This window comes from Podarcis muralis, chromosome 3 (genome assembly GCF_964188315.1).
Source record: "Podarcis muralis chromosome 3, rPodMur119.hap1.1, whole genome shotgun sequence".
NCBI classification, from domain to species: domain Eukaryota; kingdom Metazoa; phylum Chordata; class Lepidosauria; order Squamata; family Lacertidae; genus Podarcis; species Podarcis muralis.
Genome location: NC_135657.1, coordinates 99,856,723 through 99,884,698, shown reverse-complemented (window position 1 = coordinate 99,884,698; position 27,976 = coordinate 99,856,723). Strand labels below are relative to the sequence as shown.

Sequence of the window (27,976 nt, the reverse complement as noted above, 5' to 3'; positions counted from 1 at the left end):
TGCCGCTCCGCCCCCGCCAGGGCCCTCCTCTTTGGTGGGCGGAAAAAAAGGAGCCGCCGGTGCCGCCCCTGCCCGTCCGCCGGCGCTATAGCGCAATCGAAGGGAAACATTGCAGCGTGGCGGCCGCTTCGGCGGGAATCGGGCTGCTCTCCTCCCGCAGAGGGGGCGGCAGGTAAGGGCCAGAGCGAAGGGATCGCGGGCCTCTCCCAGGCGGCGGAGGAAACAACCGGGTTTGGAGGGTTTCCACCCTCTACGGAGCTCCGGGGAATTCTTCCTGGCGGTGCCCTCGGGGGTCAGGGACTTGGCGCATCCCGGGGCGACAGCATGACTTGGCACTTCGGGAGTTCGGCCAAGTTGCGCGCAAGCGAGGAAGGCGCGTCTCTTTTCTCCTGGCGGGAAGGGTCGATGTTCCACCGGAGAGGCGGGGTAGGGGCTTCTGGCTTCCGGGGTGGGGGGGGGAGAGACTTGGGCGATTTGGGTGGGCACCCACCGGGTCGACGGCGATTTGTCCTTTTTGTGCGCCGGGGACCATGGAGCGGCTGCTGGGGCTGCGCCGAGATCGCCCCGTCGGGTTTGTCGGTTCTGGTGTCTGAAGTTCCAGAAAGTTTATAGCGTCTGCTCCGTTATGCAAGGAGCTGTCTGTCTCTCCCCCAGTGTCCCCCCTCCCCCACAAAAACAAACCCTTACAGGCAGGTCCGGAAGCATGTTTGCTCACGAGTAAGCCCCCTCGCCCCCGTTCAGTGGATCGGTAAATGTGTTTTGGTTGTAGCGTCCGATCCTCCTCGCCTTACGTCTGCTTAAAGGTCGTTCCCATTGCGTTAGGTGGCGCTTACTCCGAAGCGCGCATAATAAATAGGATTGCAGGCACCAAACTTCGGATCTGGGTCTAAATGCACCTGGCTTTGACCATTTTCGGAGGTTTTATAGCACTCTACACATTCACTTATATAATTGATTGAATTTATATACCGCCCTGTACCCGGCGGTCTCAGGGCCGTTCACAGAACAAAACCAAAATATAAAACATCAAAATAAAAACAACAACCCAATAACCATGTCTTTTTTGCGCTTCCTTGTTAGGTGCAAAGTTCAAGCATCTGTGGCCTTTTTGTTGTCAGTTTTTTCCCCCAGCTAGATGTTATGAGCAACGTGGGGCCCTCCAGATGGTGGTTTCCATCTGCCATTGGCTCCAGCTGGCATTACTAGTGGTCAGGGGTGATGGGAGTTGTAGTCTCGGATAAAAACCAGCGCTGTTAATGGCGCTTGGAAGTGGAGCAGCGGCAGCCACAACAGCTGCTTCAAAACTTCTCAATTGCCTCTTCCAAGCAGATGGCAATATAGCCTACCGATAAGAGTTATTGCAATTATGTGCGCGGTTTGTTCAGTCTCAGTACTAAAATATACATGCTAAGTATTACTATGAAAATTTTCGACGTGGCAACCAGCAGCATTGTCCTTTATTATGACAATGTGCTGCCGTTCTGAGGATAATCTGTTTAGTTGTAGTATTAAAATACAGTGGTACCTTGGGTTACATACGCTTCAGGTTACACACTCCGCTAACCCAGAACTAGTGCTTCAAGTTAAGAACTTTGCTTCAGGATAAGAACAGAAATCGTGCGGCGGCGCAGCGGCAGCAGCAGGAGGCCCCATTAGCTAAAGTGGTGCTTCAGGTTAAGAACAGTTTCAGGTTAAGAATGGACCTCCGGAACGAATTAAGTACTTAACCCGAGGTCATGCCCGAGTACTTAAAAATTGTCACAGCCTGCTAGTGCTGCGTCTCGGAAGGTTGGTGGTTCGAGCCCACCCGGGGATAGCTTTGGGCAGGTTTCCTGCATTGCAAGGGGGTTGGACTAGATGACCTGCGGGGTCCCCTACAACTCAACAATTCTATGATTCAGTAGTTACAGAGCAGGCATCCCCAAACTCGGCCCTCCAGATTTTTTGGGACTACAGTTCCCTGACCACTGGTCCTGTTAGGTAGGGATGATGGGAGTTGTAGTCCCAAAACATCTGGAGGGCTGAGTTTGGGGGTGCCTTTTGTAGAGCATGGGTTTTGCGTGTAGAAGGTTCCTGAATCAAGCCCTGATATCTCCAGGAAAGGCTGGAAAAGACCCCTATCTGAAACCCCAAGGAGCTGTTACTAGTTAGTGTGTAGACATTAACAGGTTAGATTGGTAAATGGAAGTTGGTATCGTGTCCCCATGTCCCTTCTGCCCTTTACCAGAAGGCTCATATAGCCACATCTTTAAAGGGGGTGGCTGGATAACAACCTTAGCGGCAAAGCTATTTCTCTCGTGTAGCTTGGAAACAGGATTGTTGACATGGCAGTGGGATTTTCCAATAACCTTTGCACAGATGTAGAAGTAATGCAAATGCGTGGTGAAAGACATATAAGGGAAACATGACAACCTGCTGCTTTTCCCTTCTCTGTTGTTGTTTTGCACCATGATTCATCGTTGTCAGGGTAGCTGCAAACATGACAAGATACAGGAACTGCATGATGCTTTGGTCACACCGTAGCCTGCATTCTGGCCATGCAATGAGTTGCTGGGGGTATTAGTGTTCCTTTATTTATATCAGGCATGGCCAAACTCGGCCCTCCAGATGTTTTGGGACTACAACTCCCATCATCCCTAGCTAACAGGACCAGTGGTCAGGGATGATGGAAATTGTAGTCCCAAAACAGCTGGAGGGCCAAGTTTGGCCATGTCTGATTTATATGCTGTTTGAAACACATTATCTGCTGCGCAACACTCTTGGGGAACCGTATGACACCAGCCATGCCGTTGGGAGTTGGTTCATCTGTGATGCAGGGCATGGGTGTAGCCAAGGTTACGCTCACGGATGCAGGCCATTCTCCGCTAACGTTCCCTCCTGTTGGCAGGCCACATAGTGCTGTTGTGGATGTTGCTGGCTTGCAGCTCCCATCAGTACCTTCCAAGATTCTCCAGGGGTGATGGGGATTGCAGTCTATAGCTTCTGGAGGATGTCCCATAGGCTGCAGGTCATCTTTTGTAGAAGAGGTTAAATGGACTCAAATTAGACACCTGGAGACCTGCAGGTTCCTCATCCCAGCAACAGGATAGTCTTAAACCAAAAAATAGGTTTCAAAGGAAGACTTCAATGTGATGCTACCAAACTGGAATTCAGCAAATTTGACTGTCCAAATTGGTTGCCGCAGGTGCTGGAAATGGCTAGAGAATGTTCTACAGAAAGGTTGATCATGCACACATTTGATTTGCATATATTTGCACTCTATCGCGTGACTTTTTTTGCCTTGCTTTGTTACAAAAACAAACAAATGCATGGCCTTGGGGGAAAGAGACTTCTTTGTACTACTTAACTCATTTCATCTGTCTATAAATGTTGGCTATGGCTTATGGAAGCATGTTCTGCCATAATTTGCTTTTGTTGACACCTGGAAGATCTGTCAGTACCTGCTGATGGTAAAGCTGATTGGAAGTAATGTAATGCTGTAGCTCAGAAATTTGAGCTATGAATCGGGAAGATCCCAGTTCAGATCTGGAGTCTGCTATGATTTTGGGAAGTAGGCTAGGTAAGCCAGTCTCTGCATCAAGCCCCACCTGCAGAAGGGGGGGGGGAATGATGAATTGCTGAAATAAATGCTGAATAAAATGACATTTTCTAATTTAAATATTTCACCATAAAAGTACAGAAAGAGCCAAAAGGATATAAACCTAAACCATCAAGTATGATCTAGAAAAGCCAGTTAAGACTGCAATCCTTACTTCGCAATAAGTCTGATTGAATTTAATGTGTCTACTTCTAAGTAGACAAATATAGGTAGTCAGGTATAGGCTATCACTCATAGGTCTTCAGTCTTACTAGTGGGTCAGCCCTACTTAAGGCAGTGTGTCTATGTGCCTTCAGAAATGTGCTGTTAAGTAAGTATCAAAATTCTTCGAGAGCAAGCGTCAAATCCTGACGTGTTTCAGATTGAGCATATTAGGGGTAATGTCAGAAATTAAAGTTTGCCACCTCAGTACTTGGGCTTCCACTATCGGTAGCTAACCTGGTGAAGGTGTTATGCTTGAACGTGATTATTTTGAAAACTGAAATGTTTTGATCAGTTATCTAGCAGGGTTGTTCAATACCCAGGTTTATTGACAGGTGAGCCTTTAAGAGGTGAACTGGCTGGTGTTGCAGTGCTGACAGCATCCTATCAGCAAAACAACAAATATAAATTTGGATGGATGAATCTAACTGTAGTGAGAAGGAAATTTGGGGGGGGGGGGAGAAAAGGGAAGAGAAGCCCCAAAGTTGTAAGTCTATTTTTAAGAAATGGCTTCTGTTAATTCAGAATATTATTTTGCTACTTTAAAAAAAAAAGTCTTGTGTTCCAGGCTCTTTTTATTAAGAGTGCTTAGTTTTCAAACAAGTAGGGAAAAGCAAACATGGTGTGTTTACCAAAGGGCCAAACCAGGCATTTGTCTTTAGCAACTTCTTCTGATTTTTGCTGTTTAATACTAAGTATGGGGGTGATTTTCACCGGGACCACAGCACATAGGATGTAGAGGCTTTAACCCTTACCTCCCCAGCATTGATTTCAACAAAAATCTGCTTCCCCATGTTGCAATTAGCCTTGGTGGCAGTGGGACTCCTACTGGTACCAAACTGGCCAAAACGCTGTGCCTGGTAGTAGTGGCACTATTTTTAGCAGGTGGAAATCCTGCTCTTTCTTTCCCATGTGGGCCTTCTCTGAATTTTACCCTAATTCAGGCACCCCCAAACTCAGCCCTCCAACTGTTTTGGGGCTACAACTCCCATCATCCCTAACCAACAGGACCAGCGGTCAGGGATGATGGGAATTGTAGTCCCAAAACAGCTGGAGGGCCGAGTTTGGGGGCGCCTGCCCTAATTCTTCTGCGCATCTTCTTTGCTGAACTGATTAGATTTAGAATAAGGATGTATTTCACACTTCACAACGACGGAGCCATCCCAAGGAATAGAATTCCTTCTTGCTATCTAGGAAGCTGTTGGTCGTCTTGTGGGTGTTAAATCTGCCAGAGGCTTATCTAGAAGAATGCTCCAGACCATTCCGGGCTAGGAGAACCAAGTCCAGCTGTATTACATTGCCTGTTGGCTACATGAAAACACATCTGGATTGGGCTAGGGAGATAGATGGGAATTCCATTTCCCAGCCCCTCAAGACGACTGTGCATGCAAGCAGTTACCAGTTTCCTTTGACCTGATTTGGGTTAATTTCTGCACAGCACTTTTTCAGCCTACAGGATTCCAGAACACAAAACATATTCTGATTACCTTGGGTGCGTGTGTTTAGCTTGCTGCTGTTAATCTGTGAAATTTGAAGTGCAGCCGCTTCTTAAGCTCTCCTGGCTTGCCATGCCTTGGGCAAAATGTTCTGGAAAGCACCGCAAGCTCCCGTTCGTTTATGGGCCCAGCAGCAGATTTCTCTTATAATTATGGATAACCAAGAATTTTCTTCCTGGCCGTATGAATACCGATCAGATGAAGATATAAGCTATTTCTGGCATGGTCCCTGGATATTTTGGAGAGGTGCCATATTTTCTTGTTTGGATTACACTGTTATTTCTGTGTTTGCAATTATATGTACAAGGGATATCCTGCGGTCTCTGTGTTGTATTGTAGCTTTTTTCTGCCTGGAGAGACAGAAAAGACCATTGATGAAATATACGGCCCAAGCCTACTGCCACGCAAACACCACAGTGTGTGCTCCGGACAATGGTGTAAGAAGGCACATGGGTGATAAATCCTAGCGTTGTACCTAGGAGCTAGATGCAAGGGTTGCATCTGTGTGGAAGTGCATCGCTAGAAGAGACAGTAGCCCCTTTGTCCATGGGCATAATCACTGGGGCAAACACACACCTATGCCAGCCATTCCATGTTGGCAGGGAAATAGTTGGTAAATTAGACTTCAGCTGTGGTGGCACAGGACATTATTTCCAATGTTGTAGGTAATGCCATTGTGGACTCTCATGCTGTTGTTGTTGTTGTTGTTTAGTCATTTAGTCGTGTCCGACTCTTCATGACCCCATGGACCAGAGCACGCCAGGCACCTCTGTCCTCCACTACCTCCCGCAGTTTGGTCAAACTCATGCTGGTAACCTCGAAAACACTATCCAACCATCTCGTCCTCTGTCGCCCCCTTCTCCTTGTGCCCTCCATCTTTCCCAGCATCAGTGTCTTCTCCAGGGAGTCTTCTCTTCTCATGAGGTGGCCAAAGTACTGGAGCCTCAGCTTCACGATCTGTCCTTCCAGTGAGCACTCAGGGCTGATTTCCTTCAGAATGGATGCGTTTGATCTTCTTGCAGTCCATGGGACTCTCAAGAGTCTCCTCCAGCACCATAATTCAAAAGAATCAATTCTTTGGCGATCAGCCTTCTTTATGGTCCAGCTCTCACTTCCATACATCACTACTGGGAATACCATGGCTTTAATGCTACCAAGGTATTAAATTTTCAGTGGGCCAAAGTACCATGTGGAAGATCTGTTGTTGGATGCCCCAATGTTTTCTTTTTTAATGAAATGGAGCCACAGGGAGCTGACAATATCAGGGTGCTTTCCCTATGTATATTTATATTTTAATGGATGTTTCATTCTTTTTATTGTGCTTTTTGGTTCATGCTACCATTTCCCACCTATGAGTTATAAAATACTTTTATCAATATTATGATTAAGGATGATTTATTCCAAACCTGAGCTTCTGTTTGCCATGAGTGGAGATGTATGGTTTTACCTACAGAATCTTTGAAGGGTGATGGCAGTTTTGATTGAGAAAACTGCACCGGTAAGTGAAACATCCCCTTCCTCTTGGTCAAATCAGCAACCACCCATGGCTACGTTTCATTTAAAAGAGAGTTCTGGCCACACACCTCCTATATACCGTGTAGCTTGGCACACTGATTTTAAATAATATCTGTCACATATAAGGACACAGTGCCAATTCCAATCGGCTGGTTCTGCTGTTGCAGCTGGCTACACAGACAGACTCTAATTGATGGCTTATCCTTGTGCAACAGCAACTTAACACATATTAATGTTCGAAGAACAAGAAAGACAGGAGCAGTTATCCTATTCATCATAGTGTCACCCTCAGACAAGACACACTTGCACAGAGGATGACACTGATAGTACAGCAATATCACGGCTGTGTTGTTGGCAACTCACTACTTTTACTTCTTGGTCTCTTTGCGGATCCATGCTTCTCGTATGCATAGGACATCAGTTAGAGGAGGGGTCCCCAAACTAAGGCCCGTGGGCCAGATAAGGCCTGAGGGACTCGTTTATCCAGCCTGCGGCGACCCCCGCTGCTGCCACCCGCTCTTACTGGCACTGCGCTGCACAGCTGCCCATGGAGGAGCACCAGAAGTAGCTTCTGTGCATGCACAAGTGTTATTTGCACATGCGCAAGCGTTATTTCCGCTGCACATCCAGGTTGGAGGAGGCCCATGCACATGCACACAAGCTATTTCCGGTGCTCCTCCAACCCGGAAGTGCGCCGGAAATGGCGTATGGGCACGCGCTCCTCTGGCCTGCCGCACGATCGGCGCTAGAGACACTGTTGACCCCTGAATTAGAGGATATTTATGAGTAATGGATGGATACTTGCAGGGAGGGGGGGCATGCACATTAATACAGTGGTACCTCTGGTTACGTACTTAATTCGTTCCGGAGGTCTGTTCTTAACCTGAAACTGTTCTTAACCTGAAGCACCACTTTAGCTAATGGGGCCTGCTGCTGCTGCTGCGCCGCCGTCGTGCAATTTCTGTTCTCATCCTGAAGCAAAGTTCTTAACCCGAGATACTATTTCTGGGTTAGCGGAGTCTATAACCTGAAGCGTATGTAACCCGAGGTACCACTGTAATGGCACTCAGTGGTTTGCACTTGAAAAAGGAATGGTTGTGTTAAGGGGTGTGTGAGAGAGTTGGCTTTCTGCACACTTCACTCCCTACGCTCTTGGTCATATAACCATACAATCATAGAATTGAAGCATTGGAAGGGAACTCAAGGGTCATCGAGTCCAACCCTCTGCAATGCAAGAATCACAGCAACCGTCTTCTTATTTCTCCTTGTATATGCCCAGTTGCTCGACTGAGATTCATTTGTCAGGGATGATGATGATGATAAATAATAATAATAATAATAATAATAATAATGTTATCATTTATACCCCACTCATCTGGCTGGGTTTCCCCAGCCACTCTGGGCAGCTCCCAGCAGAATAGTAAAAGCACGATAAAACCCCAAACATTAAAAACTTCCCTAAACAGGGCTGCCTTCAGATATCTTCTAAAAGTCAGATACAGTGGTACAAGTACCTTAGTCTCGAACAGCTTGACTCCCAAACAAATCGGCTCCCGAATGCCGCAAACACGGAAGTAAGTGTTCTGGTTTGCGAACGTTTTTCGGAAGCCGAACATCCGACACGGCTTCCGCGTGACTGCAGGAAGTTCCTGCAGCCAATTGGAAGCCATGCCTTGGTTTTCAAACAGTTTTGGGAGTCAAACGGACTCCTGGAACGGATTAAATTCGAGAACCAAAGTACCACTGTAGTTGTTTACCGTATTTTTCGCACGATTGGACGCACCGGACCATAGGACGCACCTAGTTTTTTTTGGGGGAAATAAAGGAAAAAAATTTCCCCTTTATTTCCCCCCCAAAAGCAGGTCAGGGAAACCGAACCAGGTCGAGGAACAGCGGGATAGTGGCGCTGCACCTCCCTGCTGTCCCCCAAGCTTGTGGGGCTGGCCGATGTCTGTCCGGCGGGCGGGGAGCTCTGCTTCAGGGCGCCCCACCCGCCAGGCAGCAGGCTGCTATGCAGCGTGGGGAGCCCTGTGGGGAACTCCTGCAAGGCTCCCCACTCTGCGGATGTATGCCTGGCGCGAGGGGTGCTCTGCTTCAGGGCGCCCCACCCGCCAGGCAGCAGGCTGCTATCCGCAGCGTGGGGAGCCCTGTGGGGAATTCCTGCAAGGCTCCCCACGCTGCGGATGTGTTCCCGAAGCGCCTGGAGCTCTGCTTTCAGGGCGCCCGGCGCTCCGGGAAGCAGGCTGCTATCCGCAGCCTAGACACGGCTAGCGGAGCGCTAATCCCGAAGCCCCAAGCTTCGGGATTAGCGCGGCGCTTCGCTAGCCCTGGGAGAGCCCCGCGACGTCGCGGGGCTCTCCCAGGGCTAGCGAGACCTTGCCGGCACCCAGAAGCTTGGGGCGCGCTGAGCTCCGCGCGCCCCAAGCTTCGGGATTAGCGCGGCGCTTCGCTAGCCCTGGGAGAGCCCCGCAACGTCGCGGGGCTCTCCCAGGGCTAGTGAGACCTTGCCGGCACCCAGAAGCTTGGGGCGCGCTGAGCTCCGCGCACCCCAAGCTTCGGGATTAGCGCGGCGCTTCGCTAGCCCTGGGAGAGCCACGCAACGTCGCGGGGCTCTCCCAGGGCTAGCGAGACCTTGCCGGCACCCAGAAGCTTGGGGCGCGCTGAGCTCCGCGCGCCCCAAGCTTCGGGATTAGCGCGGCGCTTCGCTAGCCCTGGGAGAGCCACGCAACGTCGCGGGGCTCTCCCAGGGCTAGCGAGACCTTGCCGGCACCCAGAAGCTTGGGGCGCGCTGAGCTCCGCACGCCCCAAGCTTTGGGATTAATGCAGCGCTCCGCTAGCCGTGGGAGAGCTGGGTCTCCCATGACTAGCGGATAGCTTCCTGAAGCCTGGAGAGCGAGAGGGGTCGGTGCGCACCGACCCCTCTCACTCTCCAGGCTTCAGCGAAAGCCTGCATTCGCTCCATAGGACGCACACACATTTTCCCTTGCTTTTTAGGAGGGAAAAAGTGCGTCCTATGGTGCGAAAAATACGGTATTTCCTTGACATCTGAAGGGAGGGTGTCCCACAGGGTGGGCGCCACTTCTGAGGGAAACAATTATATTGGGTGGAGTAATAATAATAATAATAATAATAATAATTTATTATTTATACCCCGCCCATCTGGCTGAGTTTCCCCAGCCACTCTGGGCGGCTCCCAATCAGTGTTAAAAACAGTACAGCATTACATACTAAAAACTTCCCAGAACAGGGCTGCCTTAAGATGTCTTCTGAATGTCAGGTAATTATTTACAGTGGTGCCTCGCAAGACGAAATTAATTCGTTCCGCAAGTTTTTTCTTCTTGCGAGTTTTTCGTCTTGCGATGCACGGTTTCCCATAGGAATGCATTGAAAATCAATTAATGCGTTCCTATGGAAACCGACTTCGGACCAGGTCCGGGGACAGTCTGTCCCCCGACCTCTTCTGAAGGCTGGGGGGGGGGGGACAAGGGCTTTTCTTCCCACCCACCCCCCAGCATTTTAAAAAACCCCGGGACAGCGGAGGACTTCTCCGCTGTCCGGGGCGATCTTAAAATGCTGGCAGGCGGCATTTTAAAATCGCCCCGGGACAGCGGAGGACTTCTCCGCTGTCCGGGGCGATTTAAAAGCCCCTGGGAAGGCAGGCAGGGGGGACAAAGACTTTTGCCCCCCGCCAGCCTTCAGAAGAGGTCCAGGACCTCTTCTGAAGGCGGGCGGGGGGCGAAAGTCTTTGCTCCCCCCGCCTGCCTTCAAAAGCCGTCGGGGACAGGAAAGCCAGGAGAAGCCGTGCAGCCCTTTTAAAGTGCGCGCGGCTTCTGCCGGTTTTGCGGGAGGTGGGGGAATCCCCCCACCTCCCAGAAAAGCCAGGAAAGCCCTGCGCAGTGTCTCCCGGCAAGGAGAGGCTGCACGGGGCTAAAGGGGAAGGCAAAACAGCGAGCGGGATCCATCCCGCTCGCTGCCTTGCCTTCTTCCATAGCTGCGCGCAACCCCTCCGCAAGGAGAGGCTGCGCGGGGCTAAAGGGGAAGGCAAAACAGTGAGCGGGATCCATCCCGCTCGCTGCCTTGCCTTCTTCCATAGCTGCGCGCAACCCCTCCGCAAGGAGAGGCTGCGCGGGGCTAAAGGGGAAGGCAAAACAGCGAGCGGGATCCATCCCGCTCGCTGCCTTGCCTTCTTCCATAGCTGCGCGCAACCCCTCCGCAAGGAGAGGCTGCGCGGGGCTAAAGGGGAAGGCAAAACAGCGAGCGGGATCCATCCCGCTCGCTGCCTTGCCTTCTTCCATAAATGCGCACAACCCCTCCGCAAGGAGAGGCTGCACGGGGCTAAAGGGGAAGGCAAAACAGTGAGCGGGATCCATCCCGCTCGCTGCCTTGCCTTCTTCCATAGCTGCGCGCAACCCCTCCGCAAGGAGAGGCTGCACGGGGCTAAAGGGGAAGGCAAAACAGCGAGCGGGATCCATCCCGCTCGCTGCCTTGCCTTCTTCCATAAATGCGCACAACCCCTCCGCAAGGAGAGGCTGCACGGGGCTAAAGGGGAAGGCAAAACAGCGAGCGGGATCCATCCCGCTCGCTGCCTTGCCTTCTTCCATAGCTGCGCGCAACCCCTCCGCAAGGAGAGGCTGCACGTTTCTCCGCTCTCCCGGGAAGGCAGGCAGGGGGGAGCAAAGACTTTCGCCCCCCGCCCGCCTTCAGAAGACCTCCAAGACCTCTTCTGAAGGCGGGAGGGGGGCGAAAGTCTTTGCTCCCCCCCCCGCCTGCCTTCAAAAGCCCTCCGGGACAGCGGAGAACAGGAAGGCAGGCAGGGGGGAACAAAGACTTTCGCCCCCCGCCTGCCTTCAGAAGACCTCCAGGACCTCTTCTGAAGGCGGGAGGGGGGCGAAAGTCTTTGCTCCCCCCGCCTGCCTTCAAAAGCCCTCCGGCGGAGAAACGCGCCGCCCGGGGCGATTTTAAACCCGCTGTCCCTGGTTTTCTTAAATGCTGCTGGGCGGCAGCGCTGCCACCCGGCAGCATTTTAAAATCGCCCCGGACAGCGGAGAAGTCCCCCGCTGTCCCGGGGTTTTTAAAAAACCTCTCCGCCCCACGCCAGGCTTCGGAGCAGCCTTCCGAAGCCTGGCGGCGGGAGGAGGTCCGAGGACAGTGGGGAAGACGTGCTGCGCTTCCCCGCTGTCCCGGAGATTTCCCTATGGGCTTTCGTCTTGCGAAGGAAGCCCATAGGGAAATTCGTTTTGCGAAGCGCCTCCAAAACGGAAAACCCTTTCGTCTAGCGGGTTTTCCGTCTTGCGAGGCGTTCGTCTTGCGGGGTACCACTGTATCTCTTTGACATCTGATGGGAGGGCGTTCCACAGGGCAGGCGCCACTACCGAGAAGGCCCTCTGTCTGGTTCCCTGTAGCCTCACTTCTCGCAATGAGGGAACCGCCAGAAGGCCCTCGGCACTGGATCTCAGTGTCCGGGCTGAACGATGGGGGTGGAGACGCTCCTTCAGGTATACAGGACCGAGGCCGTTTAGGGCTTTAAAGGTCAGCACCAACACTTTGAATCGTGCTCGGAAATGTACTGGGAGCCAATGCAGATCTCTCAGAACCGGTGTTATGTGGTCCCGGCGGCCACTCCCAGTCACCAGTCTAGCTGCCGCATTCTGGATTAATTGCAGTTTCCGGGTCACCTTCAAAGGTAGCCCCACGTAGAGCGCGTTGCAGTAGTCCAAGCGTGAGATAACTAGAGCATGCACCATATATATATTTCATTGGAACATATTTCGGGGAATTTTTGTCTCTAGTCGCGGTTGTCTATCAGTGTCAATGAACCAAACGTGTGGTAATCATATCGCTTCTTGCCTGAGTGTACAGTGGGAGTTTTCTGGGATTTGCCAGTCATGCAAGCCTCCCTTTTATGGTATGTGCATTGTGTGGGATCTAATGCTATTATTGGTTTTATTGGGAGCAAGTTGCCTGGCACCCTCCTCTGCCCCCTACCCAATTTCCACATGTCCTAAAAGAACGCCATGTACTCATTTGTGTTCCAGTCCCTCACATGCCCAGCTACAATTGGGAATGTTTTTGGGAGGGACGGTTGACATTAATAATGAACTTGGTGGTTTGTTAACTATCAGAGTAGTTCCAGCGCATGGACCCATAAGTGTCTTCCTGTTCTTTTTAAAGTCAACACCTGTCAAATTACATAAGAATCGGACACCTTTGTGGGAAAAGCAATCTGTATTTCAAACAAATTACTTCAATGGTTCCAAAGTCTTACTCAGTCTAGAAAATCTCTGTTGCTAGGCTTTTATCGATTTTTCTCTCTCTCTCACCCCAATGCTAGGTGCAGCACAATGCAAGAAGTCAACAAGTCTGAAACTTTGAAACAAGAATGGTGGGTATTTTTCGGTTACGTTGCATTTTTGCTGTTTGTGATCTCATGCCTTTTAAATACGGACTTACAACGAAACTGATTTTTTATTAATAGACAAGCCTTTGGTAATGGAGTCGAGATGTGACCCGTGGGGCAATTAGGGGTCCATTATTGCTTAGGTTGGAACGGATTCTTGAGGCACGTACTTTGAGGGACAAATCCGCTGGGGGCTTCAAATTGCTATCAAGCCAGCTGTTCTTGGGAATAATTGTCTGGCGGCTGTGGCCCTGACCCAGGCATTGTTATTGATTTGGTCCGTGTCGTGCTTCCAGAGGAGTGTTGCTTTTTGCCCTGGTGGCAAAAGTCCAGACAGATTCTGACATAGATACATCAGGCATATAGGGGAGTCTCCCTCTCTCTCTCTGTCTTTATTCCACGATGGAAGATCTACAGTAGGGCTGTTGAGGGAAAGAGGGATAAATATAAATTAACTTTACCCAACCTTCCACAAGTGGGAGCAGTCAGTCAGTCAGTCAGTTTTATTGCACATAGTTTTACTGCCACAGTGTACACAGAATCATTCAACAATTAAAAGAAAATATACTGGATTGATACGAAAAACTTAAAACATTTATATTATCAAGACATTACCTACTCTAAACAGAGCTATAAAAGTACCTTAATATACAAGTTAAGACATTAAACAATAAAATTTATAAGCTAAAATTATCACATGGCCACTAATATATTAATAATAATGTTAATTAATACAATGTGCAATTGTATTCGGAGTTTGGTGATAAAGATAGAATGTAGCTTGATGTAGATAGGGTCAAATAAATTCATCTCCTTTACAGTTGGTGGCTACCTTGGCTATATAATTTGCTCTAGTTTTCCTAGCGGCAGTTGCAAAGAGTGCTACACGCCAGGTCACATGCTTATCTGTGTCTGCGAGGAGATATAAAATCATGTCAGAGGGGTTCTGGCCAGGGGACCTTGTCATTATAGGTGCTAAAAATCTTTCTCTTGCTTCATTATATAAGGGGCGGCGCAAGATATAATGCATAAGGTCCTCTACTTCAGGACATCCCCTAACCCAGGGGTCTGCAACCCATGGCTCCGGAGCCGCATGTGGCTCTTTTACACCTTTGCCGCGGCTCCGGGGCGGATACTAGCGAGGGGAGGAGGCGCATTGTGTGCCCTGACACTCCCCACTGTGGCGGGTGCTGTACTGGCTGTGACGTCGCATGGGGGCGGTGCGTGCGTTAGTCACGCACCGTCCCGACGTCACCTTCCCGCCCGCCCGCTACATTGTAAGGGGCATGTACGCTGGTCACTGCATTGAAAGGGGGCATGTACGCTGGTCATTGTTTTGAAGGGGAGTGAAGAACACACACACACAAAAAGGTAACTTGTTAATTTAATGTTTATTTCTATGAGGAGGAGTAATTCTGAGGGGTCAAACAAAGAAATAATAAAAAAGTGACAAAAAAGTTATTTTTATAATGACAAGTTTTGCGGCTCCCAGTTTTTTTTTCTTCGGAAACGGGTCCAAGTGGCTCTTTTTGTCTTAAAGGTTGCAGACCCCTGCCTTAACCAGTGGGAGCAACTCATGAGAACTGGGAACTGAAGATCCAGCCCATGCAGAGATGAACCATAGCATAGAGAACTTGGGAACTGACGGCACAATAATTACCATGGACGGCTAGGCGAGAGGGCTTTTCTGTTAGGGAAAGAGCTTGTGTACAGAATAAGAGGGAGAGGGGAATTGTTACAGGGAAGAGATTGGGTGCCTGAATGAAAGCTGAAGGATGGTACCCAGTGCTTTTTTTTCTTTAAAAAATGCTTAGGGGTACTGTCATTTTGACTCAAGAAAATCACCATTTTATAGTTCAAATCGGGGGAAATAAATACATTAAATGGACAAAAGTACAAAGATTCACAAAATGTTTAGGGGTATGCGTACCCCTGCGTCCCCCCAGAAAAAAAGCTCTGGTGGTATCCAACTAAGCCCCCATGAGAGCAGCAGACCCATTGAAATTAAGTTAGGTCCATTAATTTCAGTAGGCTTACTCTGAGTAACACCTGAATTTGGGGGTGTGCTTGGGGACTAGCGGACAGATCCAGGTGTGGCGTAAGAAGGCCTAGAGGTTCTGTCCATCTGATCGGCCCACTGATATAAATATATCTAGATTCTAGGCCAAGGGAAGCACTGGCATTTGAATGATTTGGCTACTCTGCCCATACTATGACTTCTAAATTTGTGAGACAGGCTGCTAGTAGTGTTAGTCTTAACCTGCCCTGGCTGGAACAAGGCCTTAATCATTACTTGTTGGCTACATTGCGTGTCCTAAAAACCCTTTGTCCTGCAGAGCCTTAAATGCTTTGTCAGGCTAGTTTGCTTCCTGTTCACGGTTTCCTCTCCTCTTGAAGGACACAGCTGCTGCAGCTGCAGGCTGAAGTGAGCGCTATGGCTTCTGTCATGCCACGTTATTAAGCCTTCTCCTTTATAATAAAGTGCCGAGGTAAGCTTGCTGTTAAAGAACAAAGCTGCTCTCTTCTGATCTTTTGCTTTGCAAAAGCAACATTTTCCTTCCAAAACAGCTTTTGTTTGTGGAGCAGATGAATGGGTTTTCCCACCCCACCCCCACCCACGCACCCAGCACTTGTACCTATACAGTATATTTTAGGAGCGTTAAATGCTCTCTTAAATGTTTTGTGCAATTGCGCGTATATGTTTGCAAGTAAATGTGAAAGATCATGGGTGGTATCCAGTTGCATAGTTGGACTTGGAGCTGAACAATGTATGTTCTCTGCCCTCTTCTCTCTCTGCACAACCCCTAAATCTGCTTCAAAGAGTGGGAGGAAATCCCAGAAAATATTTAGGGGTGGTGCACGGAAGACATTGAACTACAGTAGTGGAAATATTTAGCTGGATACACCACCGCATAGGGCTTCTTTCCCTTTCCTTTGCCTAATAATAATAAAAATAATAAATAAATAAATAAATAAATAAATAAATAAATAAATAAATAAATAAATAAATATTTATACCCCACCCATCTGGCTGGGTTTCCCCAGCCACTCTGGGCGGCTTCCAACAAAGTATTAAAATACAGTGGTGTGTTAAATGTTAAAAGCTTCCCTAAGCAGGGCTGCCTTCAGATGTCTTCTAAAAGTCTGGTAGTTGTTCTTCTCTTTGGCATCTGGTGGGAGGGCGTTCCACAGGGCAGGTGCCACTACTGAGAAGGCCCTCTGCCTGGTTCCCTGTAACTTGCCTGTAATAAAAATAAATAAATAAATTATTGGAAACTTGGGGTAAGTGCAGCTTTGGCCCTTTTTAACTAAACAACAGTCACAGCCTGCCTCCTCCCATCACAACATGCAGAACATACAATGCCACAGCATTCCCAGTGGGAATCTACCCGTGGCCCTCCTAGCCGCTGTTCTGGGAACGCAATATAGAAAGAGGAGGTAGGAGAGCCTACACCAGTGTTTCTCAACCTTGGGTCCCCAGATGTTGTTGGACTACAACTCCCATCATCCCTGAGCTCTGGCCTTGCTATCTAGGGATGATCGGAGTTGTAGGCCAACAACATCTGGGGACCCAAGGTTGAGAAAGGCTGGCCTCCACAATGTGGCACACACATAGCTCCGAAGGCAGGGGGTCTGCAGAGAGAGCGCAAAGACCTCCTGGGGGCAAGGGTTCAAGATCCACCCCAGGAGGAAAATGCTCTTTTGACAAGGAGCCAAAGGAGCAGGCCAGGCAGGACATGTAACAAGGGCAGCCGCAGAGACTCATTGGCAGTGACTGCTTTTTTTTCTGGTGACTTCTTGCAAAAAAACCATGCAGATTTGGGAAGCCTCAGAGTCAAGCTGAGATTATTTTTTTTTTTAAACCAATTTAACCAAACGTCATTCTATAAAAAGTTTATTTTGGAAGAGGGAGAAAGAGAAGGGGCTTCACCCTATTTTCTGCCTAAGGAGAAGATAAAACCATTTGAAACTGAGAAAATGTATTGGACACAAAATCCAAAACATGGTTTCCTCGGGAGCACTTCTGAATCCCAGATACTCTGTAGGTCTGCATCAGAACATAGGGGTTTGTTACTGCCCCATTGAACATAGTGGAACAGACTTCTGAATAAACACACACAAGATTGCACTGTAAAGTAAATTATCCATAGAGTTGTTAATCAGTATAATGTCTAACTCGTTTTTGCATTGTGGATCTTTGTTTATGCATAAAGTATAAATGGACCACTTCAGACATGCATATTGTATTACCATCTTAAGTTCTTTAATTATTTAGAATTATTAAGATCAGTAATTAAATGTGCTCCAGGGTTGTTGTTGTTTTAAAAAATGTGCGCATATATATTACATATAAACACCATGACTACCCTTCAGTAATGCTTAGTTTAGGTCTGTTCTTAAGCTAAAGGTGTGCTGTGGTCCATGGGGTCACGAAGAGTCGGACACAACTAAACGACTAAACAACAACAACAACATAACACAGTGTTACTAGATATCTCTGCTTGCTAATGTTGTCACCCAAAGAGTATTTTTCAACTAAAGACCAGGGACCATATTTTATAAATAAGGGAGAAGTAGCTGGAGATAAATCTGCAGACTGAAACACAGGAAGAAGTTGAGAAAGGTTGGAGAATTGTCTAGTATAATCTGCAGCAAGGCAGGATCTTACGGACCACATGCTCATATATAACATGTGTACTCTGCTTGATTTTCAAAGAAACTCAAGGTGGCTTGCATTCGAAAACTTAAAGAGATAATAAACTAGGGCCCATTAAAATGACACATATTTAGTCTGCCACAGTGACATGAGAGTCGATGCACCAGGATAGCTACGCTTGCAGTTAACAAAGGAATGTGAAGCACATCTAGATTGTTCATATCAAAATGAGCCAATTGCCAGGCCACATTAAATCTGGTTCTAATTTGGAAGCAGCCCGTGGACAGGTACATATTCCTTTTGCATATGAATTCCCCCACTGCACACCCCACCCCACCAAATTTGGCCTTATATGTGACACTTGGGTAGCTGGGTTGAAATATAACCAGAAACACCACTAAGTTTGCTTTGAGAACAAAAATTATAAATCTGAACTGGGACATTATAGAATTCAAGGAGACTTGTATTACAGAGCGGGCCATTATAGAGTGCAAGCGCCAAAAGTTAGCTACCTCGTCTGATTTGGAGGATGGAGGTGTTTTTTCTGATTCCAGGTACGTTACTGAGGCTGCCTTGTTAAGCAGAAGATACTTTCAAAGAAATATAACCAGCTGTTGCTGGTGTTTAGGGATTTGTGAGCCTCCTGTTCTATGGCTGACCTGATCTATGATACTCCTATCTTGTTGTTGTTGTTGTCGTTGTCGTTGTTTAGTCGTTTAGTCGTGTCCGACTCTTCATGACCCCATGGCCCAGAGCACGCCAGGCACTCCTGTCTTCCACTGCCTCCCGCAGTTTGGTCAAACTCATGCTGGTAGCTTCGAGAACACTATCCTATCTTACTGCGCAGTATTTAGGACAAGGTGCACACTCATAATTTTCTGGAATGCTTACAAGAATGTTTGGTTCAGATTTAACATAACTGCCAGGCCAATAGACATGTGGTTTAAGTCAAGCAATGTGTTTCATATGCACCTTCCTTCCCCCCCCCTTTCCTTTTTTTTGCAGGGCTTGCAAACCTAGAACTGATGACCAGATTCATGATGGTGCAGACCAGAAAGGCTGTGATCTTTTTATTGATGACCTTTTTGAAGAAGCACAGAAATTTGGAGCTGTATGCACGCAACAGTCTCAAGTTAAAAACAGAGTATGTGAGTTTAAATTGTTGTGTACAATTTTGTTTAAATTTTTTCTTTCAACGTATGCAGTACTACAAGCTGTCTTTTTCTTCTTCTTAATTTCATTTCTATGCCGCATTATAATTTTAAGGCGGGGGGAATCAAAGTGGTTTACAACCTACATTAAAATATCAAACAAAACCATCCAGAATAAAACATTATTCTGTACTGAACAAATTCAAGTATACATTCAAAGCAACATAATTAATGGGAAGTCAAATATAAAATGCACATTTAAAACAGCATAATTAGCAAGAGGAAAAAGTTTTATCATAAGAATAGAACGTATCTGCTGCTATTACTGCCAAATCCTGGTTCAATGCAGCAGTGGCTGTGGAAGGTCAGTCTCAATGACTTGAGTCTGCACTAAAGGTAAAGTGACCCCTGACCGTTAGGTCTAGTCGCAGACGACTCTGGGGTTGCGGCGCTCATCTCGCTTTACTGGCCAAGGGAGCCGGCGTACAGCTTCTGGGTCATGTGGCCAGCATGACTAAGCTGCTTCTGGTGAACCAGAGCAGCACACGGAAACGCCGTTTACCTTTCCACCAGAGCGGTACCTATTTATGTACTTGCACTGCATGCTTTCGAACTGCTAAGTTGGCAGGAGCAGGGACTGAGCCACGGGAGCTCACCCCGTCGTGGGGATTCGAACCGCCGACCTTCTGATCAGCAAGCCCTAGGCTCTGTGGTTTAACCCACAGCGCGTCCCTTGAGTCTGCACTAAGAGACAGCTAAACTGTTCTCTCCAGAGGACCCACCCACCCCTTGAAATCTACCACCCACCCAGAATGCAAGCAACAAAGATAAGGAAAGGGGGGGTGGAATATATATGTGTGTGTCCCCATATCCATGCCCTTTATTTTCCAAATCTGCAGATCCAGATGTTCTGGTATGATTTTCTAGTCCCAGTGCATACTAAAAACCAACTCATTCCTTGTTGGTGACAGCACTCGCATAGATTGGTCTAGGTTCAATTGTTGCAGAGCCAATAGCTGAGCAAATGTTCTGCATATAAATGTTCCCCAGTGCAATTCCTGGTATCTCTGGGAAGGGGTGGGAAAGGGCCCTGTCTGAATCCCTGGGGAGTCACTGCCCAGTCATTGTAAATAAACCCTGAGCTGGTGGGCCAATGAATGACTTGACATAAGCCTGCTACCTGTGCAACTCTCCTCTGTTTTATTTGGATATGTTTTATGAACCTGCTGCTTGCTTGTTGTGACATAATGCTCATTTGAGTTTATTTTGCTTTGCAGGTTGATACAACAATTAAATTATGGAAAAATGGGTTCACGGTGAATGATGGCGAGCTCCGAAGCTACACAGATGTTACAAACAAGCGTTTCTTGGACTCGATTAAAAAAGGGCAAGTCAGCTTTGTATGTTGAGCCAAATTGCACAAGCACAGCTTTGTTTCTGCTCTGGCTTAGCACAGAGATGAGGAGGCCTGGGAGGCAAATGCAGCTTTCCAAATTTGGCCCTTGGGATTTTTCCTAGACCATACCACCTCCCCAGCCATGTGCACCCTCTCCCTAGGTCATGCCATTCACTGTCCCACCTTCACAGCCCCCATGGATGTTTTTGCCTGGTTGAAATATGTTATTGAACTCTGAGAATGCCTGCTGTGTGCCTGGACAGTTCCCTACTCCAGGATTAGTGTAATGTGTGAACTTGGGCTTGCTCCAGACAGACTGTGAACTGTGAACCCAAGAATAAGCCATGGTTATAGCTCATAGTTTGTCTGAAGGGGACAAACCATGAGCCCATGTTTGCCATAAACCATGGCCTATGTTGTTGCTCTTACGTAATTGTGGTGATATAGAAAAATAGGGTTGGTTGGCTAAGTCCATGATCGGTCAGTCAGAAATGAATTGTTGGAGGCAGGATGCAGTGAAAGCAAGGCAGATCTTTATTTTTCTGTTGCAACAGAGTTCCCTCCCTCCTAGCAAGGAGGCAAGAGAGACCCAGAACCAAGAAGAAACATCTCTTCTAAGGGTTTGCATTTTGGCACAGAGAAGAAGGGCATCCCCTCTACAAACAGTCAGAAATTCCATCACACATAAGGTGGTGTTAACTGTGGCTCAGGCAGGCCTAGGTGTGATATTCCTGAGGATTTAGCAAGTTTCACATAGTTCCAGACACAATTTACACAAAACATCAGCAATTTGATTAGACAATCAGGATGCTGGTTGGACATCCCTCAGTGCAAAGCAAACAATGACAATTAATACAATAGAGGTTCCAAGATATGAGAGAGGAATCCTTTCAGGAACTTCCCCTGATTGCTATCTGTTCTCAGGCAAGGGAGAATAAGGAGGCAGAGGAAATATTTAGTGTCCTTAGGAGAGCGAAGGTGGCTTTTGGATTGCTCTCCTGTACTATTTTACACGTGGTTTATATACTTACTTATGTATGTGTGTTTACCTTCTGCAATTATCAACATCTATTCTATATTTGAGACCTTAGAATTCCTATAATAGTGGCTATCATTTTTCCTTTCAACTAAAATCTTTAAAATATCATTTTCCACACGCATAGGAACTTTTTCTATGTTTATTTTACAGGGAGCTGCCTCTTGAGTTGCAGAAGATTTGTGATAAAGAAGAGGTGGACATTAAGGTAGACGATAAGAAGAACGAGGTGTATGCTTTGAGGAAGCCACCGTTCCATCCTTTCTCTGGACAAGGCTACAGATTAGGAAGGTGAAGAGCCTGGTGTTTCTATAAAACTAAAAAATGGTTTGGGGAAATAATTATAATGCTCTTGCTTCCTTCTTTGAGACTGCAATCCAATACAGTGGTACCTCGGGTTTCATACGCTTCAGGTTACATACGCTTCAGGTTACAGACTCCGCTAACCCAGAAATAGTGCTTCAGGTTAAGAACTTTGCTTCAGGATGAGAACAGAAATCATGCTCTGGCAGCACGGCAGCAGCAGGAGGCCCCGTTAGCTAAAGTGGTGCTTCAGGTTAAGAACAGTTTCAGATTAAGTACAGATCTCCAGAATGAATTAAGTACTTAACCTGAGGTACCACTGTACTCACTTTTCTGGGAGTACTCAGCGGGGCTTACTTCAGAGTAGACATACATAGGATTACAATATCAACAGGGTTTTTTCATAGGTTTCGCCTGCCTCTCAGGATTTTGATTATAACTTGTAAAGGAGAGACAGGCAACTTTCTTTAAGACCTAGCCCTCTTATGGTGGCTACTGCTGCAGTTGGCTTAGACTATAGCACAGGGCAGTAGTAACAACAACAACAACAACAACAACAACTTATACCTCACCTATCTGGCTGGGTTTCCCCAGCCACTCAGGGCAGCTCCCAACAGAATATTTAAAACACAACAAAACAACCAAAGTTAAAAACCTCCCTAAACACAGCTGCCTTCAGATATCTTCTAAAAGTCAGATACAGTGGTACCTCAAGTTACAAATGCCTCAGGTTACAAACGCTTCAGGTTACAAACTCCACTAGCCTGGAAGAGTTACCTCGAGTTGAGAACTTTGCCCCAGGATGAGAACGGAAATCGTGTGCTGGCGGTGCGGCGGCAGCAAGAGGCCCCATTAGCGAAAGCACGCCTCTGGTTAATAACAGTTTCAGGTTAAGAACAGACCTCCAGAACGAATTAAGTTCGTAACTAGAGGTACCACTGTAGTTGTTTATTCCCTTGACATCTGATGGGAGGGCGTTCCACAGGGCGGGGCGCCACTACCGAGAAGGCCCTCTGCCTGGTTTTACCTCACCAGCAACTAACAAATCATTAGTAATGATGTTAACTGTCTAATTCTAAACATCTATTCAGAAGCAAGTCCTGCTGAGTCCAATGAGGCATATTCCCAGTAAAGTGAGTACAGGATTGATGCCAAAAAGAACAGTAAATGTAGAAACTGCTATAGCAACAACCGTAGCAACGGAACTGCTCCTTTATCAATCACTACTGTGCAAATTCCCTTTCACCAATGCAGGGCAAGAGTTCATTAGGATGCCTAATCGGTCCTGCTGTTCTGACAATATTTAATTAGCCGTGTTAACCCGACCAGTTTATCTGACTAGCCATTGTTGTTGGGAAGATATTGAACCCTATCCAGACCAGGTCACTTGGGGGGGGGGGAATCCCTTATGCTGATCCATTGGGACTGTGTCCCATTGTAAATATGTCACAGGTGTGACCTATAGTGGGGGAGGAGATGCCGGCCAAAATATTCTCTACTTCTGATTAGGAAATAGTCCTCTGCCATTACATGTACAAGGCAACAGGTTGGCTCCACCATACATGTGCGAACCTGTCCCATGCTTTCCATTAAAAATGAAGTTTGTATGGTGAGGAAGTTTCGGGAGGTGTTGATGGGTAGACACAATCTTATCAATTGATAGAGCTTATTCTATTTTCTAGAAATTGTTTTTTCTCATGCATAATTTTGCCATTCAGATTCTTGTGTATATTATAATTGATTGATTTAAAATAGTGATAGCTCTGTCTTTCCAGTAAAAATACAAATAAAGTCCATGATAAGGTAGAATGAGAATCTATTTCAAACAATAAAGCCACAAAGAAGCAAATTATAAATCACTGCTCCCTTGAAGAGGGAACTGGAATAGTAGAGTGCCTACTAGCTTAAAAGCAGAACAGGGATTTTAATGAGATAGCAGTTTTTACATGCTTATTCTTGAGTTATTCTGCCAGCCTCAAATGCACTTTTTTATGTTACCAAATAGATTGAAAAATTCTGTCTGCTTTTAATTTAAACATCCTTTAAGGACGTAGTGAAAATGCTGCTGTTTAATCTATTTGTTGTTGACGGGATTAAAGCTATCTAGCCTTTAGAAGCATTTTGAAGTCATCAGAAAATAAGACTAGCCAGTGTGTGGCCTGACCCTTCTTGGAGAAGTGATATTACCTTGTTTGAGTTCATGTTGTTTTCTTTTACTTTGCAGTGCCACACCAAGAATAATTTCTAAAGTAAAAAGAGATGTAGAAGAAATTGAAAAGAGAAAACCAACAGTGGTATTAAATCATTCAGAACCCATTACTAGTATCCAGATCTGGCTAGCAGATGGAACAAGGATAGTACAAAACTTTAATATTTCTCATAGGTAAGAACCGATCGTATTAACGCACACCCTTACAAGTGCAATGCAATCCTGTACATGTCTATTTAGAATTATACTCTGTTGAGTTCAACGGGACTCCCAGGTAAATGTTCATATAGGCTTACAGAGGAAGAGATTGTAACATGGAAAGAATTCCATGGAAAGAATCTCAGATCTATCTGGGTTTTCAGAATGAAGTCATCGAGACCAGACATTTAGTTTTGACTTAATACCATTTTTCTTAAGTCCCAAACATGATCGTTTTCAAAATGAAAATTTGTAGTACAGTACTGTTTTGTTTTCGGCAGTTCAAATCCCCATGACAGGGTGAGCTCCCGTTGCTCGGTCCCTGCTCCTGCCAACCTAGCAGTTCGAAAGCACGTCAAAGTGCAAGTAGATAAATAGGCACCACTCCGGCGGGAAGATAAACGGCGTTTCCGTGCGCTGCTCTGGTTCGCCAGAAGCGGCTTAGTCATGCTGGCCACATGACCCGGAAGCTGTATGCTGGCTCCCTCGGCCAATAAAGCGAGATGAGTGCTGAAACCCCAGAGTCAGTCACAACCGGACCTAATGGTCAGGGGTCCCTTTACCTTTACCTTTACTGTTTTGTTTTGTTTTGTGCTGGCCAGTTAGCACAAAGTCTTTGGATTTGTGACAGCTTAGAATCATATATTTTTCAATGTTCTGGTTATATCCAGTGTTGTAAACCCTGCTTTCTTGGTTTCATAACACCAAAAACTTGTTTTTACATAGTTTCACATAAGGTCTAGCAGTGCTTTGCCTTGCCATCATCATTTCATCATTTTGTTCAGGTCACCAGAACACCCTCTATTGTCATCTTACAAGTATTGCAGGATAAGGAAGGGGGTACTATATGAACAGATATCCCTGACTGCAAGCATTCGTTGTACCAGAAGACATATGTTTATTAACAATAAAAATTCTGGATGGACAGAATTCTCTTCTCTACTGCAGACAGAACAAAACATTCCCCTTGTCTCCTGTTCCTATTATTTCTCAGGTTTAGTTTAGTTACTTTGGTATGAAGTTCTGTGCATGAATACGTAGAGTCCTGTTGAACTTACTGGGAATGATTTCTGAATAAACATGCGTAGGATCAGCCTATTTGAAAGTTTGAAGAGGCTCTGAAGAAAAGCACTTTGTCTACTTTGGGTTAAACATGTTATTACATTTCCTGTAGGATTATTGTGCATAAAGCAATAGCAAAATTTGGTTTATATGGGAAGGGCAATCTATAGATTTGAGTATGATAAAGGATTATCTTTCTTGCTATTAATGATTGGGCATATTCTCAAAGAGCAACACTAGCAGCTCTGCAGTAAATGCATCAGTATGCAGCTTAGTTCATTTGAATATTTTATTTATTTATTTTACAAAATTTATAAAGTGAAGAAGAAGAAGAAGAAGAAAAAAGAAGAAATCTCTAAGCTGTTTACATACCAGTTTGGATAGTTTATGAGAATTGCCAAAGATCAGAGCTTCTCTCTTCAATTAAACCAACTTGCAAATGTTTAATGAATTTATTCTCATAAACATTTTGCACACTTAACCTAGCAGTGAAGGAGGCTGAGTCGACACAAACCAGATTCTGAGTGGACATGCCACTCACTGGGCAATGTAAGTGTTCTGTCAAAAACTTGTTTCCCTGAACCACCCTTTCCTTACTGTATTTGTACCCTAAATGATTCAAAATAACGGTGGTATACAGCTTGGTTTTTACCATTGTAGACCTGTGGAAATTTACAGACTTTTTCGTGCTCGTTAATTTTAATATGTCAGCTCGATGAGTAAAACTTCGTTGAATACCACCCACAGACTTAAAAATATATATATTTGCTTTTCTTCCTAGAATATGGCACGTCAGAGACTTCATAGCAAATTACCAAGGACATCAAGGAAGAAGTCCTTTCACGCTGACCACATCGCTTCCTTTTCACGAGCTGCTGAACGAATCTCTCACCTTAGAGGAGGCTAATTTAAAAAATGCTGTTGTTGTTCAGAGACTTAAAAAAAATGGCGAGCCTTTTCAGAGTTTGTCCTAGCATCCTTTCTGAAGATTGCCTAAGATACATTAGCGGTGGAGTCTTGGAGAAGAAGCAGGTGGTACCCACCAAACAATTGCTCGGCTGGGTTTGTTTTACCAAAGCTCAGGAGGTGTATGTAACCCCCAAAAGAAATCAATAGCAATATTTGTGGTGTGGTGTATAACATCTGCAGGGCTTGTTGGAAAAGTCATATAGCATGTGCTGTATTGACTCCAGTGCATTCTCTCTCTTTTTCTATTAATCAACCTAACTAGAATATAACGGGCAATAATCCACCAGGCCAGCCATCTTAAGCTGTGTGTTTTGTCAGCTAGATAGCTGTGATAGTCTTGCAAAGGGGCATTCTAGAGAAACGCCTAGGCTTTTGTTCGCACTTTTAGTTACAAACTGGGGGGGAAATGCTCCTTGCTTTTTGAAGGTACTGCCAGTTGATACTATTCTTGCTTTCTGCTATAGCCCAATATGCTTTATTGTTTCCTCAGTGCCACAGTGCAAAATTTATGGGAGGCTAATATTAACATTTAAAGCTAAAACTAATTTTAACATCTGAGGCAGTAGTTTCTAAATTTTGAAGTAGTTGCTACCTTCCTTGAAAACATATCTGCCGATTCATGTCTTACAATGCGATCCTATACATCTCTACTCAGAAGTAAAAGTTCTGCAGGGCTTACACTTACGTGAGTGTAGGACTGCAGCCTTAATCTCATATTGTGCCATTAGATCCATACATTATGCTCAGTCTTGAAAAAATTATTTGAAACTGAACTCCACTGATATCAATAGAACTTCTGCACTCATGTGCTTGGGATAGTAGTTTTAGCTAGTGAGATGGAAGTATATGAGATGAACAACCAATTGTCTTGAGAAGTATTAATTCAAAAGTTCAGCTGTAAGTTTGCCACAAGTCAGGAAGCTTTGTGGGCACTTTCCCACAACTAATCACACATGCATTATGAAATGGTACGTTCTCATTATGAGATTGTACCGTGTCACAACTGAATAGTCTCACTGAATAAAAGGAACACGTTTTCACCTTGAAGCTTGTCTTAAAACCATCAGATGTATTTGGCATGGGCTTATCTGGGCATGTTGCTTTTTAAGAGTTAGAATGCAGGTGTTGCTGGATTACACCCCTCCTCTGGAGGGAACATTATTATTATTATTATTATTATTATTATTATTATTATTTAATTTAATTAATTACCTTGGATGATAGTCAGGGGTGCTGCAGGCAACAATGGCCTCTGCCCCTCTTTTCTTCCCTCCCTGCTTTTATGCCCTCTCGCATCTCTGCCTCCCAAAGTCTTGCACAGCTGTTTGTTGCAGCAGCCCTGGCTACAAACTCCCCAGGCAAATGTTGCCTCTGGGGCAGGTCCAGGGGGTGCTGGTTGCCAGGAGCTGAAGTGGCCTCGGAGTAAGCAAGCAAGGGAGACAAACAAGTCCCATGGGTCAGTGTGAAGAGGCACCTCTCTTTCGGGCAGGGCGGGGGGAGCTCAGAGACCAGGGGCGACAGCAGCGGCTGCCCAGAGGACTCCCAAGGGGAGAGGAGGCTGAGGGAGCCCTCCACAAGGGAAGGTGTTCGAAAAAGGGAGAGGCTGGAAGCTCCGCAGGCAAGGGGTGACATAACTGGGCTCCTGAGCCCCACGGGGTGCCGCAGAAAGAATGTAGTTGGTCAAGGGAGCCACGGACTCAGAAAGGTTGAAAGCCTCTGCCCTAAGGTAAGGAGATAGAGAGAAATTCAGGTATTAATTCTTCACAGCTGCTTCATGACCCGGTGGAA

The 27,976-nt window shown here is 46.4% G+C and overlaps 1 protein-coding gene across 2 annotated transcripts; it reads left to right on the top strand.

Moving 5' to 3' along the window:
- The first annotated feature begins 52 nt into the window (after positions 1-52).
- Positions 53-27,235, top strand: UBXN2A (UBX domain protein 2A). Of its 2 annotated transcripts, XM_028722352.2 has the most exons (7): positions 53-172; positions 13,142-13,192; positions 18,870-19,008; positions 20,293-20,402; positions 21,601-21,738; positions 23,975-24,133; positions 26,001-27,235. In XM_028722352.2, exons 2-7 carry the CDS (start codon positions 13,152-13,154, stop codon positions 26,191-26,193), a joined length of 780 nt encoding a protein of 259 aa, XP_028578185.2. In that variant the 5' UTR covers positions 53-172; positions 13,142-13,151; the 3' UTR covers positions 26,194-27,235. The 2 variants fall into 2 exon arrangements, with proteins under 2 accessions (XP_028578185.2, XP_028578186.2); XM_028722353.2 differs by lacking the exons at positions 53-172; positions 13,142-13,192 and having other exon boundaries at positions 18,904-19,012.
- The last annotated feature ends 741 nt before the right edge of the window (positions 27,236-27,976 follow it).